The 16683-nt window shown below is 46.9% G+C and overlaps 1 protein-coding gene across 3 annotated transcripts in view; it reads left to right on the forward strand.

Moving 5' to 3' along the window:
- Positions 1-639: 639 nt before the first annotated feature.
- Positions 640-16683, forward strand: part of OXSR1 (oxidative stress responsive kinase 1) — a 124638-nt gene continuing 108594 nt past the window's right edge. The window contains exons 1-2 of one of the 3 annotated variants that reach the window (XM_024101023.3): positions 848-1043; positions 11448-11650. Coding sequence is in view for 1 of the 3 variants with exons in the window: in XM_008163009.4 (XP_008161231.1) it covers positions 974-1043 (70 nt within the window). In the remaining 2 variants the exon portion in view is untranslated. Of the gene's footprint in view, positions 1044-11447; positions 11651-16683 lie in introns of all 3 variants that reach the window. The other 2 variants (XM_008163009.4, XM_042859605.2) reach the window with 2 other exon arrangements.

Consider the following 16683-nt stretch of genomic DNA (forward strand, 5'->3'; position numbering starts at 1 on the left):
GGGGTTCTGGGGGGGGCGGGAAGTGGGAGCGGCTAGGGCGGGGCTCTTCCCATCCTCTTTTTTGCTTGCTGAAATATGGTAACCCTACCTATGGCTATTACCCCCAAGATGGGCTCTGCATGCTAGGTCAGGCTCTAGAAGTGAACCTGGCTCACTTTGCACAGGGCCCCACACAGGTGCAGGCCCTTCCCTTATTCCTTCTGCTTCCCTCCCTTTTCTCCCCTCCCCATGCAAGAGCATGGCACACATACAGGCTGGGCCGGGGCTTCAAGCTATTGACAGGCTTTCAAGCCAATCGCTGCTGGACAGCTGCTAGCCGAGGACCAATCAACACCGGTCTCAGAGACTAGGGGGCGAATCCTTTTCCGCTCCTCCCTGAGACGCAAACGGCCGCCATCTTGTGTGTGGCATGTTTTCATTCCGCCTCCCTCCGGATTATAGTACAGCCAAGTCTTTCTCCTTCGCGGGATGTCTGGCTAAAAGCAGCCCTTCATACGATGGGGAGGAGAGGGAAGGGGAGGGGAAGGGGGCGAAATTCTGGCGAGGTCTGGCATGCGCCTCACTCAAGATGGCGTCGGCAGGCGTGCGCGGGTGACGTCATCCGCGTCAGCGTGGGTCGGTGGAAGGAGGGCCCATGGTAGTGGGGGGAGAGGTTGCCATGGTAGCGTTTACCTTGTTAGAGGTTGGTGGGTTTTTCTACTGAACTCTATAGGCTGCCTTTTCGATGGGCTTTTTTTGGCGGGGGGGTTCGACTAGGCCCCGCCTCGCATGACTGTGACGCCCCGCTCCCCGCCGCTCTCTGACCCCGCCCCACTGCTGAGACCCCAGCCAATGGGGAGGCGAGAGAGGGGCGGCGCGGGGAGGGCTCAGGCAGGGTGGCTGTCGGGCCGCTGGTCTGCGCGCCTCGCTTCGTCCTTCCCCGCTGCCCTGCCTCGCCCGGCGCTGAGCTCGGAGCGCCCGGGGAAGCGCCGCCATGGCCGAGGACCCCAGCTCCCTGCCCTGGTCCATCAACAGGGATGACTATGAGCTGCAGGAGGTGATCGGTGAGTGGGGCGCGCGGGGACCCCGCCGGCCTGTCAGCCGGGCACGGGCCTGGGCTCTCTGCGGCCGGGGGTGGCTCCTGGGGGGTAGGGTCCGGGGTGTGTGCGTGCGCCAGCCCGGGGGGTACGGGCCCGGCGTGGGGGGGGGGGGTCCTGCCCTAGCTGTGGAGACCGGCCTGGCTCCAGGGGGTAGGGTCCGGGGTGTGTGTCTGGCCAGCTGGGGTACGGGCCCGGGAGTCGGGCCGGGGGTACAGGGGCGGCGCGTGTGTGTGTGTGGGGGGGGGGGACCGGATCTGGCTCCCAGGGGCTGGGGTTCGGGGTGGTGCTGGTGTCTGTGCCAGCCCGGGGGCAGGGCCCGGGCCCGGCGTGGGGGGTGTGTCTGCGCTGGCTCTGGAGCCTGACTCCTGGGGGGCTAGGAGCCGTCGCGGGTGGCTCTGCCCTAGCCCTGGAGACGGGCCGGGCAGGGGAGTGTGTGTGTATCTGGCCCTAGCCCCGGACACGGGGGCTGGCTCTGTTCCTGCTCCGGCGGTGTAGCGGCCGCGGGGGGGGTGTCTCTCTGGTTGTCTCGCTTCGCTCTGGAGTCTGTATCTGGGGGGGGGGTGGATTCCTGCTCGGGCTGGGGGGCTCTTGGGGCCTAGGGCGGTGCTTGCATCGGAGGGTCTTTGTTACAGCTCAGGAAATGGGAGCGCAAAAGGGGACTCTGGTCTTACTTGTTTGGTGGAGGGGGTCTTGGGGGCCCGGGGTGTGTGTCTGCCGATGCGCTGAGCTGTATTTCTGCTCCTGGGGCTTGGGCGATTTTGAGCTTGAGAGAGGGGGAGCGGGTCTGGCAGCTCTTCTGGCTGTCTGTGTTTCTACTTCTGGGGTGTAGGGATTTCAGCAGTGGGGGCGTGTCTCGGCTAGAACTAAAAGGGAAGGGTTATACTTACTCCAGTATCTGTTCATGGATCTCAAAAGTAATTGGTATGTGCGTTTCTGGGAGCATCTTCTAGGGGACTCTGTAGCTTTTCTCCTGAAAGGGGCATATTATATCTTATGGTCTAATAGCTCCCCCCTCCCCCCGCGCCGTTGGGGTCCGTGTGTTTCTCTAGCTTAGCCTTGGAGGAAGGAGTTGTCTATATTTTTCTGATGTTTTGGGATTGGAAAGAACTGCTATGAGCAGTTGCCTGCCATGAGCAGTTGCCTGCCCACTTTTGGTTTTGGAGGAGGGGTGCTCATGTCATGCTGTCCGGTGGGTGGTCTGTTTTGGCTGCTGGGAAGGATGAGGATGTAAGGTGTTTGTTATGGCGGTTGGGATGTTGGTAAATAATGAAGGGCAGTTCCTCCTCCTCCTCCGATTCTGGAATATACGGTTTCCTTTATAGAGCAGCTGCTCCAAGCTGTATTCAGTCAGAAGGGAGAGTCCATCCATATGGTGATTATTATTTTCAAGGCGCTGTATGTTGGTCTGTTCAAGGGATGAGGAATTTTGCTGTGAGTGTCTTTATATTTGAAATCTCTTTCATTCCTTCTCACTTCAGCTTGAGGCAGCAGCCTTTGCTCTTTATGAATGACTGAGCCTCTCTTGACTTAAATGCCTGCACCAATTCACTCAGTCTTTCTTTTTTAGGTTTCAGAGTAGCAGCCGTGTTAGTCTGTATCCGCAAAAAGAACAGGAGTACTTGTGGCACCTTAGAGACTAACACATTTATTAGAGCATAAGCTTTTGTGGACTACAGCCCACTTCTTATGCATCCGAAGAAGTGGGCTGTAGTTCACGAAAGCTTATGCTCTAATAAATTTGTTAGTCTCTAAGGTGCCACAAGTATTCCGTTTCTTTTTTTAGTCACTTTATCAGTATGGTGGTGTGAAGGCTATATCGCTGCATACTGAGTATCTAACACATTACTTATTGAGTGCCACAGGTGACTGTAAGGTCAGTGCCTCGTGTTCCATTTCACCAGAGAGTGGAGTGGGTGGAGATATAGGAGGGGTTGTTGGTCAATGTCTTAGAAAAGTAAATTTTTAGTTTAATGTTTATGAGGAACTTTTATCTTTTGGCGATTATAAATGAAGATGCTTCTATCATGCCTTGGCTTTGCGTCTCTGTAACGCAGAGACCTGCTTTATTTTGCTAGGGTGGGAGAATTTGGGGAAATCGTGGTTACAGAGATTAAATTCTTGGCATTGTTTTAAAAGTAGGAAGGATCTCCACAGCTGTGGCTGGTATGGAATCCTTCTGGAAGTACTGAAAATCCCCATTGCTCCATCAGATCAGGTTCCATGCCCTCCCTTAGCCTATTGGGAGCAGCAGTACTATAGAAGGGGGAGAGTCTGGTGCCTGCAGCAGGGGCTGGGGAAACTAAATAGTGAGAATTAGCACTTCTTAAACCCTTTCCAGGAAAACATGTCCTGGGGAGGCTGGTGTCCAAAAATTGGGCTTGTCCTGTGAAGAAGCAGAAGCTGGAAAAAGCTGCCACTAGGCTCCAGTTCTCTCTAAAACTGGGGAGCAATTGCAGCCGTCTCTAGGAAGTGCTTTGCTTGTGGGACTCTACTAAGAGGTGCCCCCCCCCCGATCATTTCCCCCTATAAAGTTCTGCTCTTATTTACCTTATTAGATGTTAGTCTGTGCTGGGGGGGAAAGGAAATTCACACAGGGCTGAGGGAGACATTTAAACTCCCAACAGCTGCTTTCCTGGGAGCTGCTGACAGACACGCCTCACATAGTCTAACAATCACTAGGAAGACATAGATACGTTGTTGTCCGTTTGTAACATATTGAGCTTGGGGAATAAGCTTTTTCATTCCTTTTTCTTCTCTCCTCTCTTCCCTCCTCCCACGCCCCCACAAACAATCTGTATGCTGAATTTCTGGTGGCCAACTGCTACCTGAAAGACTGCATCAGGATTCTAAACTATATTGCCTACTTTTTGGAACATATGCTGAAATGTGTTTATAAATATTGTCCCCCTTTATCTTACTCCTTCTAAATGTTAGAATGTCTGCCAATGTCTAGGATGTAGGTGTGATTTTAAGTCTCATAGCACATATGTAATTTGAGGGACAAAATGTTCCAGGGTTGGCTAAGCAACTGGACTTTCCCCCTCCTGCTTCCACATATCCTCTAACTCTCATCAGGGGCTTGCTGGGTTCTCATTACTCTAGAAGATTTATAGGCTTACAATTTGTGGTCATGGTCAAAGTGGGAATCCAGTATGGAAAGTGCCAAGCCTTGCAGCAGTACTTTCAAGGTACTTAACTAGATCTGTGATGGATGACAAAATCTTAACCTTAATCGTGATTATTGTTAGTAAAAGTCATGGACAGGTTGCGGGCAAGAAACAAAAATTCATGGAAGCCTGTGACCTGTCTGTGACTTTTACTAAAAATAATGGGAGGAGGGGCTGATGGGTGGGGTGGGGTGGGGGGAAATGACTGAAGCCCAAGCAGGGGGGAAGACAGCCTGAGCCCCGCTGTGGGAAAGGGGGGAGAATCCAGCACCGGCTGCTGCAGTGGCAGGCAGCTCCGGGTCCACGCCACAGCTCAGAGCTCCAGAGTCTCCTGTTGGCTGACAGCTCTGGCCCCACCGCCCTGGGGCTGAAGCGAAAATGTCACAGAGGTCTCTGAAAGTCACGGAATCCTTGACATAATCTTATCCTCAGTGATGACAAAAGTTGTTCTCTAGGTTTTCAGCCTAGCACTCTGTATGTTACATACTCAGCTATTTTTGATACCTGAGTAAAGGAAATCAATTTTTCACTGTCTTCTGATATCTTATTTCCTCACACTAATTCTCTGCCTGTAAATATCAGGTGGGCAATGTGGCCTCTTAGTGCAATAGTTGAGAGAAAACATTCTTCCAGATTCAGGAAAGAAGTTCTGTTATAAATCACCTTACAGTTTCTATATAGGATTAAAAACCTGTTCTGACTAGTTCAATTTTAAAGGTATAGATTATGGCCTATATTCATTACACTGTATTAGCTTCAGTGACTAACAGCTGAGTATTCTCAAATATAGATTCCTTTTTTCATTGTAATGTTGCAAATTGTCTTGTTCAGGATCAAAACTTGACTTAATTTAAACAAAAAAAAAACTTACTGCAAACTGAAATTACAATACAGTTATAGGGTGTGCCTGTTGTGAGTAAGCATCTTTCCTGGGTGACTACTAACTACTGTGGAATCTGGCTTCATTTAAAAAAGTAGTCTCTCTCCCTTATGGTTGTAACGATAACCCTTCAGATGTGGACTGCATGGAAATCAATGCAATGCTGTTTCTAAAGTCTGAAGGAAGATAGCCCCATCGTTGCTTCTGCTGCTGCTCAGAGCTTCCCCAATCTGCCATAGAGTGAAGACCAAATAGAATTCTGTGGGTTCTCAAAGTTGCTATTGGGGGAAACCGGTGGGCAACAATGAAACTGAGTAGACCAGGGGTAGGCAACCTATGGCACGTGTGCCAAAGGCGGCACACAAGCTGATTTTCAGTGGCACTCTCACTGCCTGGGTCTTGGCCACCGGTCCGGGGGGCTCTGCATTTTAATTTAATTTTAAATGAAGCTTCTTTACTTTACATACAACAATAGTTTAGTTATATATAATAGACTTATAGAAAGAGACCTTCTAAAAACATTAAAATGTATTACTGGCACGCGAAACCTTAAATCAGAGTGAATAAATGAAGACTCGGCACACCACTTCTGAAAGGTTGCCGACCCCTTGAGTAGACTCATTTCACTCATATTCAGAAAGCTGTGAGCAGTATGTGAAGTAGAAACTGTACTCCTGGGGGAATTCTGTGCCACTGTGTGCATGCATAATTAATGAGCTACACATTTAATGTTTTGCCAGAAAGCTGCTGCAGTTCCACCTTTTGCCCATTAAAGGGAGCTGTGGCGATAGAACAGAGCAGCAGCTCCTGGCCAGCTAGGGAAGAGAGAGAGCCTGCTTTCTTCACAGCGCCTGTTGGGCCACATCAGAGACAGCAGACAGCGTGGGGCTGTTGGGGGTCAGACAGGCGCTCATAGGGGCTGGTGTGGGAGGACAGACAGGGGAAAGAGCTGAATGGGAATGAAGGTGTAGGGCCATGGGGGGGAGGGTGTGCAGGGACAGGGGTGGCTGGGGAGGTGCAGGGCCACATGGGGGTGGGAGAGAGAGTACAGGGCCACGTAGGGATGGGGGGGTTGCTGAGTGGGGGTGGAGGGACACATGGTCGTGGTGCAAGGACACACGGGGGTGCAGGGGCACATGGGGATGGGCGAATGTGACTGAATGGGACAGGCTAGGGTTTAGCCAGGGTTTGCATGGGGGAAGCTCCCTAACAATCCCTTCCTGCTCTCACCCAAAAACCTGTTCCATACTTTTCCCACCCATACCCAACAACCCTCCAAGTTCACACCCAGGCTCCTTCGCAGCAATTACTTCCCTCTCTCTCAGCTCCTCTGTTGCCCCGACTCCCCCAAGCCTTTGCACTGCTTCTGAGGCATGCAGTAAATATGGTTCTGTATTGTAGTTTAAATGAATTATTACTCAAAATTCTGTATTAATATGCCTAGTAAGGAATCTATTTGTCAGAAAACATTTCCTGAATCTTTTTTGTTGTCTGTATTGTTACAGACATACTTGCTGATGGGTATTTTGAAATAAGTGACCAAAAATCATTGAAACTGGTGTGATTATATTGTTGTTTTGACAATAAAATGTGCAGAATTTTAAAATACTGTGTGCAGAATTTTTAATTTTTTTGGCTCAGAATTCCCCCAGGAGTAACATTGGCGCAAGCCGTTAACTGAGGAGAGGAGAATGTATAAAACCAGAGGCAGGGTAGGGGTAAATTAACAGAGAACTCCCTCTTCTCTCTCTCTCTCTCTCTCTCTCTCTCCCCCTCCCCCTTCCCCCCCCCCCCCCCCCCGACCCCTGCTTTCACAGCAGTCAGGAGGCTCTGGGGTGAGAGGAGGGGGAGGAACAAAGAGTGAAGGTGCATGTTCCTTTTCCCTTCCAGAAATGAAGTCTAAAATAAAGTTAATACTTAAGGTTTTTCCCTTTCCCAGCAGCTGGGTATATGGGTAGCTGTTTTACACAGGCATTGCCCCTGAACACAGTAGAGCTTGCAGCTTAATCCTGTGGCATTTAGGTGTGTAGAAAATTTTCAACTCCTGTGGATTGCGGGGAATGTGGTTAGGTAGGAGAGGTTGATTACTATTCTGTTGCACCCCCCAAGAGCATCTCAATGAACATAGTGTAGTTCTCTGAATTTTATCAAAATATCTATAGGGACCTATCCCACAAATTAAAAATGCACAGTACAGAAAGAGCACTCATAAGTCTCTACACACTGTAATAGCAGTTAGAACACTTCTGTTAAGGGAGAAGGAGATGGAATGGAAAAAATTTATTGAGCAATAAGCTGTATAGAATCTGTTTTGGGGACTAGAATTGATGGTTCACCTATGAGTCTTGTATGGTAACTGTAGGCAAGTTTCGGAGGGGTAGCCGTGTTAGTCTGTATCAGCAAAACCAACGAGGAGTCCTTGTGGCACCTTAGAGACTAACAAATTTATTTGGGCATAAGCTTTCGTGGGCTAAAACACACTTCATCAGATGCACGGAGTGGAAAATACAGTAGCAGGTATATATACACAGTACATGAAAAGATGGGAGTTGCCTTACCAAATGGGGGGTGGGGAGCAGTGCTAATGAGACAATTCAATTAAAGTAGGCAAGTTGTAACTAAGCCTAAATAATTTAAACAAACCAGGTTTTTTTTGTTACTAATGCTATACATTGAAAATGAAAGTCATAAAATCCAGTTCAGTTTTCATTCTCTTTTTCTTGCTCTGTTTGTTTCTGGCATTTCTCCATTTATTTTAATTGGCTAAGCTAAGTCAATTTCCATTGCAAGTTCTCAGTGTTCAGATTCAGAACACTGCAGGGTAATGTCTCTCTAAAAAACAACTCAGTAGAAAGTTTGATCTGTTCTTTTAAAGTGGAAATCTTTCTATTGGTTTTAGGTTGTATTAAAGCTTTTAAAAACTAACTTGAGGAACATAAAACGTAGTCAAAGTGCTTAGCCTATCTAGGCATCTATGCGCATAGCCCTCATCACCATAACTAATGCCCCACACTATGAAATCCAAACGCAAGTGCTTGGACTGTAAACACACGTAAGCAGCCGGATGTCCCTGCCATATTCAAACCATCCACTCATCTGAACAGTGGGGATTTCTAGATACTTAGAATCTTGTTACCATCACTTCGTAAAATCCAACCATTTGTCTTTGAAACTTTCCTCCTATCTGATCATCTGGGAATGAAGGAAAAGAGCTGTTCTACAAGTGCAGTCCAGCTTCTGTTGCCAGCCCCTGCTCCCTCTAGTTGGTGTAAAAGGAGGATAGAAGGGAGGAAGCGGAAGTAGGATGAGGGTATTTAAAAATAATAAAATCAAGCAGCAGTAGCACCTCTCTTCTAAAGAGGAGGGCTGGAAAGAGTATCTCATAGAATCAGCTTGGCTGCCTTTCCAGCTGACTTGAGGGGAGGGCAAAGGATTCTGCTTGTGTTTCCTTCAGCTATTTTGGGATGAGTGAGATACAAGGAAGCCTTAAATAGAAGCATACCACTGTAGTTTGTTCCTGGATGGCAGTTGGTTCTAGTGGAGTTAGTTTCTTGGAAAGATTAATATTTTGTATTTTAATTTGTCAATAAGCCTTTTTATAAGTATAGTGTAACACTCTGGGGTAGGCATTTCTCAGCCAGTAGTCAAATATCTTGGGTGCCCTTGGCTCCTCTGCATACCCGAGGGGTGCATATATTGGCTGACAAATGCGCACTCTGGAATATTACTACTTATGTAACTGACTGAATCTCCGAGACAGAATTGATTCTCCCCAGAACATTCAGCTTTTAAAGTTCACAGTGACTATTTTATTCCAGAGGCTGGAGCTGTTGATGGGAACAGGAGTTGTTCCATTAAGACTCTAGATGTTGACTTGAGTTCTTCTGAAATTTAAATATCTGAGCCTTTAAAACTGCAAACAACTAGAGCTAGGTATTTTAATTACAAATGAGTATTGAAACTGTAATCTGGTAAAACTTGATCTTTTGTGAAGTGTTTTCTCTGGTCAAACTATTTCACTACCAGGGTGACCAATGCTAAATGTAGTTTGTTTAGACTTTTTACCTGCAAGCTTAGAAGACACAAAGCTGTGAGCAATGTGAGTATAGAAAATAACCATGGAATAATTGCCAGTAAAAAAGACTGCTGTATTAGGAAAATGGGAATTGCTGTACTAGGTCAGCCTAGTGATCTGCCCAGTCCGTTTTCCTGACTCCTGTCATAGCTGAACAACTGAGGCGCAGAGATGAAGGGCCCAACTTTCAAAGTTGCTGTAGCTCCCTTTGACTTTAGTTGGAGCCGTTCCTGCATAGCACTTGAGAAAATCAAGCCTTATGTGACTTGCCCAAGGTCACACAGGAAATGTGTGACGGAGTCGGGCCTAGAACCCAGGTTCCTGACTACCGATCCAGTGCCTTAACCACAGGACCACCATTCTGTTGAATTGTACTTGAAGAAGACTGGTGGTGCCTGAAAGGACTACATAGTAGGTGACTGCTGTCAACATATTTAGTCATAACTATGTTAGCGAAGAGAACATGTATTTAAAAATGAAGTCTGAGTGAATGAAGTTAGGTATTATGTTAGTAAGTGGTATGAGTATACTTGAATGGAAAATGTAGGCTTGGAAGGATGACATTTTTGTCAGTAAATGTTGATTTCACCATACATATACAAACTGATGGAAAAAATATTTCCATTGATGAGAATTGAAATCTACAGATGGGCAAAGAAAGAAAAATGCTGGTTGGGAACTTCTTAGAGTCAAAATCCAGTGTTTGACTTTTGAATTAGGCTTGTTACAAAAAGATGAGTAAGTGAATAGTAAAAACCAGTATGACTTGTTGATTTAAGCATATTTACTTCATATATTTTGACATGCAAGGGGGACAGTTTGCGTTTTAACAGTTTATAAAACTTTAACTTTTTGGATCTCAGTGTGTCCTGTCATTAAATAATTGTGACTCCCAATAACTTCCTGCTACTGTAAACATTCAAACAAACATCTAAAATAAAGTTTTAAAATATACATTGATATTATGAGTTGAAATTACAAAAAAAAACCCCGGTTTCAGAGTAACAGCCGTGTTAGTCTGTATCCGCAAAAAGAAGAACAGGAGTACTTGTGGCACCTTAGAGACTAACAAATTTATTAGAGCATAAGCTTTCGTGGACTACAGCCCACTTCTTCGGATGCATATAGAATGGAACATATATTGAGGAGATATATATACACACATACAGAGAGCATAAACAGGTGGGAGTTGTCTTACCAACTCTGAGAGGCCAATTAATTAAGAGAAAAAAAACTTTTGAAGTGATAATCAAGCTTGTACACTGTACACTGTACAAGCTTGATTATCACTTCAAAAGTTTTTTTTCTCTTAATTAATTGGCCTCTCAGAGTTGGTAAGACAACTCCCACCTGTTTATGCTCTCTGTATGTGTGTATATATATCTCCTCAATATATGTTCCATTCTATATGCATCCGAAGAAGTGGGCTGTAGTCCACGAAAGCTTATGCTCTAATAAATTTGTTAGTCTCTAAGGTGCCAAAAAAAACCCACAACAATTGAATTCTGCCAATTCTATAGATAGGTATATCTAAAGTGGCAGATATAACCCTTATTATATTGAGAAATGCTGTGTGTTCCATAGTACTTAAACACCAGGGGGCAGAGAGCTAAGGCTTCATGTGCAACCATAAGGGGATACTGCCTGAGATCTAGACAATTGAAACTGTTTTTGTCCTACACCTGCCCTGAAATGCTCTGCCAACTTCTGTGGTTTTAAAATGACAGTTTTTGCTATCTTTTACATATCTTTCTCTTCCCTGTTGCTATATGCCAAACCCACATGATCTGGATATGTCTACCTGCGGCTGGCCTATGCCAGCTGGCTTGGCTTAACAGGCAGTTTAACTGTAGTGTAGATGTCCAGGCTTTGGCTCGAGCTCTGGGACCCTCCCACCTCACAGGGTCCTGGCTCCAGCCCAAGCCTGAATATATACACTGCAGTTAAACAGCCCCTTAGCCCAAATCAGCTGGCAGGGGCCAGCAGTGGGGGTCTAATGGAGTGTAGATGTACCCTCTGAGTAAGCCGACTGGACTCAATGGGTTCTCAAGTGCACAAAGTGAACAAATTAGAAAATGGAAATCTTTCATTTCTCAGTCACAGTAGTCTCACCAGGTGTTACAGCTAACAATAGAATGTTTTTTAAAATAACTTTAAGACAGTTCTGACTTTTTTTTTGAAGTCCTTTAACTTTGTCACTTCCTGACTTTTGGGTGTTTAACGTGGCTTTTATTGTAATCTCCTAGGGAGATTAAAAGAAATTCTGTGATATGGAACTGTTTGGCTACACAACATGACAACATCAAATGCTGCATCCCACACACCTTACAAGGTTTTCTTAGAGGGAGCTCTTCTACTCTGCACTCTGGGAAGTCTGCAGGAGACAGCTCTCTCCAGCAAGCCTTAAAAGCTGCACAGATCATTTCTTGCAAGATGCACAGTGAATGAGGTAAGAGCTCTGGATTCACTCTGTGCATTTACTTTTTCGCTACACTGTTAAGTTGGCCCCAGTCTCCTGCTCAGTGTAGCTGACGTTCACTGCAAACACTGCTTAAGGGAAGTCCGTACCAATTGTATTGTGTCTGCATGAAGTGCAACTTTCAAAGGCTCATAACTCGGTCAAATTAAAATGAGTTTTCACTGGAACACACAAAGGCTCTTCTCATCAAGGGCCTAACTTCTGGCCAAACTTCAGCTTTCTGCCCCAGCCATCTTCACTCTCCTCCTACTCAAAGGACTAAACTGGTTTTACTGAAACTTCCCAAAAGAAACTCTTGTTTGATCAGAGCGCAGGCCTGTGCCAACCCAATAAGTGAAAGCTTCAGAAAGTTATGAGCAACTGAAAGAGGTGAAATTTGATGACAGACTGAAACACAAACTGTAGCAGTATCTCCTGCTATAATAAACCCAAGCTGCTTATTGCTTATAGTTCTGCTGTCCTCAGTCATAAATAACTTTAGTCAAACATAAGTGTTTAAAAAAAAAAAACTCCTTCTAATGCCTCCTCATCAATATATCTACGTAGGAGGGAAATCACTTCACTTTTTCATCCATCCACAGAATTGTTAACTAGATTCAGATTGCAGGGTCAAATTCTGTTCTGTTATCCCCCACTGAGCATTTGGGGTTGCACAACATACCTGATTCCAGAACTTGGCCTGCAGTATCTCCTTCTAGAGGTGATGTGTGAGAGGAAAGAATTTTAATTGCCTCTCAGAGCAAAGGATGAGTTCCTAAGTTTGGCCGGTGGGGGTGGGTGGTGTCATCTTAATCGAGGAGATGTCACTGGGAAATGGCTGGACCACATATATGGAAAGACATTTCTGGTGAGCTTGACACAGGGTCACTAGATCCTGGGGGTATTCTGCAACAGTTTCAGATAATTGAAAACCCTGCATCTTCTTTTTTTTTTTTTTTTTTTTATTAGTTTAAACACATAAATCACTATAGTAGTGTTCTTCATAGTCAGTCAGTCCCTTTGTGCTCTTGCCATGCTGTCAGGTTTCAATATGCTGTACATTCTTGTACTGAAGATGCTGGTTTAGTAGAAGCTCTTATGAGGAAATCTGGAAGTTTTGACAGAGTAGGGAATTCTGGGAGCTGAGAACCAATTTAGGATTGTGGGGTAAGCACATCAGTTGGGTGTTTCTGCTAAAATCATCAGCAGTGAAATAGCTGTGGGCAGAGCACCTCACCCTCCCTGATTGAACTAACCTCGTTATCTCCATACTGATTTATACCTGCCTCTGGAGATTTCCATTACTTGCATCTGAAGAAGTGAGGTTCTTACCCACGAAAGCTTATGCTCCCAATACTTCTGTTAGTCTTAAAGGTGCCACAGGACCCTCTGTTGCTTTTTTGTGTTGATATTGTCATCTCTGGGTTTCATAGTTAACCTCATTGAGATAGTGGTGCAATTCAGAGTTGTTATTTCAGGATGTTTGCAGACTCGTGCAGACAGTACAGCATTGGTTAAGTCCAAGATTAAGGTTTTCTTCACAACCATGAGGGCTAGAAACAATTCTTTAGTTTAAAAAAAGAGCCTAGGTTCGTGAAAACAATTCTGTAACAGCCAATTCAGCCTCTACAGAATCATGGACTCCATGGGGCCCTGAGCTTTCTGATGCTGTTTGTAGTTGCTTTTCAGAATTGAAGTAAAGGGAAACATCCTTTACAATAGAACCTCAGAGTTACGGACACCTGGCGAATGGAGGTTGTTCATAACTCTGAAGAAAACATCATGGTTGTTCTTTCAAAAGTTTACAACTCAACATTGACTTAATACAGCTTTGAAACTTTACTATGCAGAAGAAAAATGCTGCTTTCCCTTTATTTTTTTGTCTTAGTTTACGTTTAACACAGGGCTGTACTGTATTTGCATTTTTTTTTTTTTGGGTCTCTGCTGCTGCCTGATTGTATACTTCCGGTTCCAAATGAGGTGTGTGGTTGACTGATCAGTTCATAACTCTGGTATTTGTAATTCTGAGATTCTACTGTATTTCAAAATGCCTAAGTCAAATTAAGAGGGATGATTAGTGAATACATGGTACATCTTTTCTAAAGTGCATGTGAGAGTTACATGCATAAGTTGCGTTAGTCCAGTGCTCACCAACCCGTTGTTCATGATCGAGTGGTTGATCCTGGGAACTCTCCCAGTCGATCGCGATCTCCGGCTGCGAGGGCGCAGTGGGGCTGGCTACCTGCCGCGGCCCCATGCCACTCTCGGAAGCAACCAGCATGCCCCCGCGGCCTGGGGGGGAGGGGGTGTTTCCGTGCGCTGCTCCTGCCTGCAAGCGCTGTCCCCACAGCTCCCATTGACCAGGAATGGTCAATGGAGCTTTAGGGGCAGTGCCTGCAAAGTGGGGCAGTGCACAGAGCCATGTGCCCCCCGTGTGCGCGCCCCCTTCCCCCCCCAGTTGCGTTGGCCCCTTCTAGGAGTGGTGTGGGGCTGCGGCAGGCAGGGAGCCTGCCTTAGGCTTGCTGCACCTTCGATTGAGATAAGTGCTGCCTGGCGGGAGGCTGCATCCTGAAGCCCCCCTCCTGCACCCCAAACTCTTGCCCAATCCCTGAGCCCCCTCCCAGAGCCAGCACCCCGTACTCCCTCCTGCACCCCTATTCCCTGCCCTAGCCTTGACCCCACTCTTAGAGCCAGCACCCTCTCCTGTACCCTAATACTCCTGCCCCAGCCTGGAGCCCCCTCCTGCACCCAGACACTCTCCCAGAGTTTGAACCCCTCACCCCACCTACTCCCCCAAACCCTTGCCCCAGGCTCAACCCAGATCCCCCTCCCACACAGCGAACCCATCAGCCCCAGCCCAGAGCCCGCACCTCCTCCCAACCTGCTGCCCCAGCCCAGTGAAAGTGAGTGGGGGGGGGGGGGAGGATGGAGTGAGCAGGGCAGGGCCTTGGGGAAGGGGCGGGAAAGATCCTGGTTTGCCCTTAATTTCAAAAAGTGACTTTGGGTGTAAAAAGGTTCGAGACCACTGTGCTAACACACAGACATCTGACTAGTTGTATGTCCCCTGATGGATGAACTCCTATTCACCCTCTTATTGCTTGTTCAGATACTTCTAATAGACATGTAAAGGTAAACTGCTATACCAGAGAGTAAATATGCCCTCTACTGCCTCTTTATGATGTATAGAGATGCTGTTGATGTTTCTTCAACTTTTCTTCTGCTGCTTGTTCTACATTAGTGATGCTGGTCCTGGCAACCTCTTTGCTGGAGGGGTTGGGTGATATTTGGAGCATCTGGATGGTGATATTGCAGCTCTTTTTCTTTAAACCCAACTGAATATCCCCTCCTCTCATTTGGGGACGGGAGAGCTGCAGACTGAGATTGCAGCACTGAACTGTTTTATCTTTCAGATTCTCCAAACATTTCCAAATACCTCTATTAAAAAGATGGCAATTGGAACTTGATTTAAAGTAGAGTAGTAGAGGATGCGAACTCTTGTCTAGTAACTACTTTGACATTAACATCCAACGAACAGCATTTCAACAGAAGAATTCTCATTAGATTGACATTTCTCCATGTCATTGACCCAAACCTTGATTTGAACAGCTGTGAGGGCATGATGGACAAGTATCCTTAACATAAAATTATTGATCCTGCATATAGGATCCAGAGTAACTCTTCTTACTCGTGCTTAGGTAATACTCTTTCTAGCAATTGAACTAATCTTGTGCACTGAACCCACTAATAGAGACAGAAAAGATCCTATTACATCCAGCCTATGCCTTGCAATGGCCGGATAACTGCCTCCAATAGGGCAGGGGTTCTCAGCCTTTTTCTGTCTGAGGCCCCCGTCAACATGCTATAAAAACTCCAGGGCCCGGTGGGGATGGGGGGCTGCGGGGCAGGGGCTTTGGGCATAGGTGTAGTTTGACTTCTATTTTGGGGGGGCAGGGGCCAGTGGGGCTCGAGCGCACGGCGGGGTCTGTGGAGGGTGCGCCACCTCCACCCCCTGACTCACCTCAGCAGGCCACCCAGCCTGTCTGGGTTGGTGGGGGTGCAATCAAAAATTATGACTCAAAGGTGGTGGGCTTAGCTCAAAAATTTGAAAACAGCTCAGGGTGCAGGGAGGGGGTAGCTAGGGGCTGTGTGCAGGCACGGGGGTAGCTCAGGGTGCAGGGGGGGTGTAGCTCAGGGTGTAGGGAAAAGGGTATTAGGGGCTGTCTGCTGGGAGGACTCCCCTGTGGTCCCTGTTCCTGGAGGGGTCTGCCAGCCACGGAGACAGGTCTCCCTATCCAGGTGGCTCTGACCTGCTGCCTCTGCGGGAGCAAAGAGGCCTGGGAGCTGAGGAGCAGCTTCAACCCTGGGCACCAGCAGGAGAGGAGGGAACGCTGCGACTGTTGGCTCCATTGCACCAGCCGGAGCAGCAGCTGCCCCGCATGGCCCGGTAACAGCAAAAACAGCAACCGGCACATTTTCCCACCAATAGCAGTTACCTGTACTGAGCCTGCTCAGTTTGGGTTAACATGCTCAGTACAACCTGGATAGGAAATTCTTCTACCAGGAAGCTGTTTGTTGTGACTGAAATGTGTTTAGCAGACAAGTCTGAGAAGGGGGTAAACCTGTTCCTGAAAGATAAGGGGCAGGTTGATGCCTCTAGCTGGGTGTCATCAAAGTTGATCAGTAATCACCGGTCAAGTGGCCATTCGGGGGCACGAACAGATCGATCTGCATTGTAACTAACAGCAACCTGGAACCTTTCACCACGAGACTCCGTGTCTCCGTCGTCACAGTGGGAAGAAAGTTTATCTGGGGGTAACCCTCAGGAAAATGCATTTCAAAGGGTCACTGGACTATCAAAAGTGAGGGGCAAAAACAGTCTAGGTTCGTTCTCATTCTCTCTCTCTCTGTCTGTCTCTCTTGCTTTCAAGATGACAAATCAGCATTAAGACTTTGGGCGGGGTTCTGAACTGAGAATTTGGTCAGGCCTTTTGCTGGGAACATGTATTAAGGATTTTAAATTGAGC

Source organism: Chrysemys picta, chromosome 2 (assembly GCF_011386835.1).
Source record: "Chrysemys picta bellii isolate R12L10 chromosome 2, ASM1138683v2, whole genome shotgun sequence".
Classification (NCBI taxonomy): Eukaryota; Metazoa; Chordata; order Testudines; family Emydidae; genus Chrysemys; species Chrysemys picta.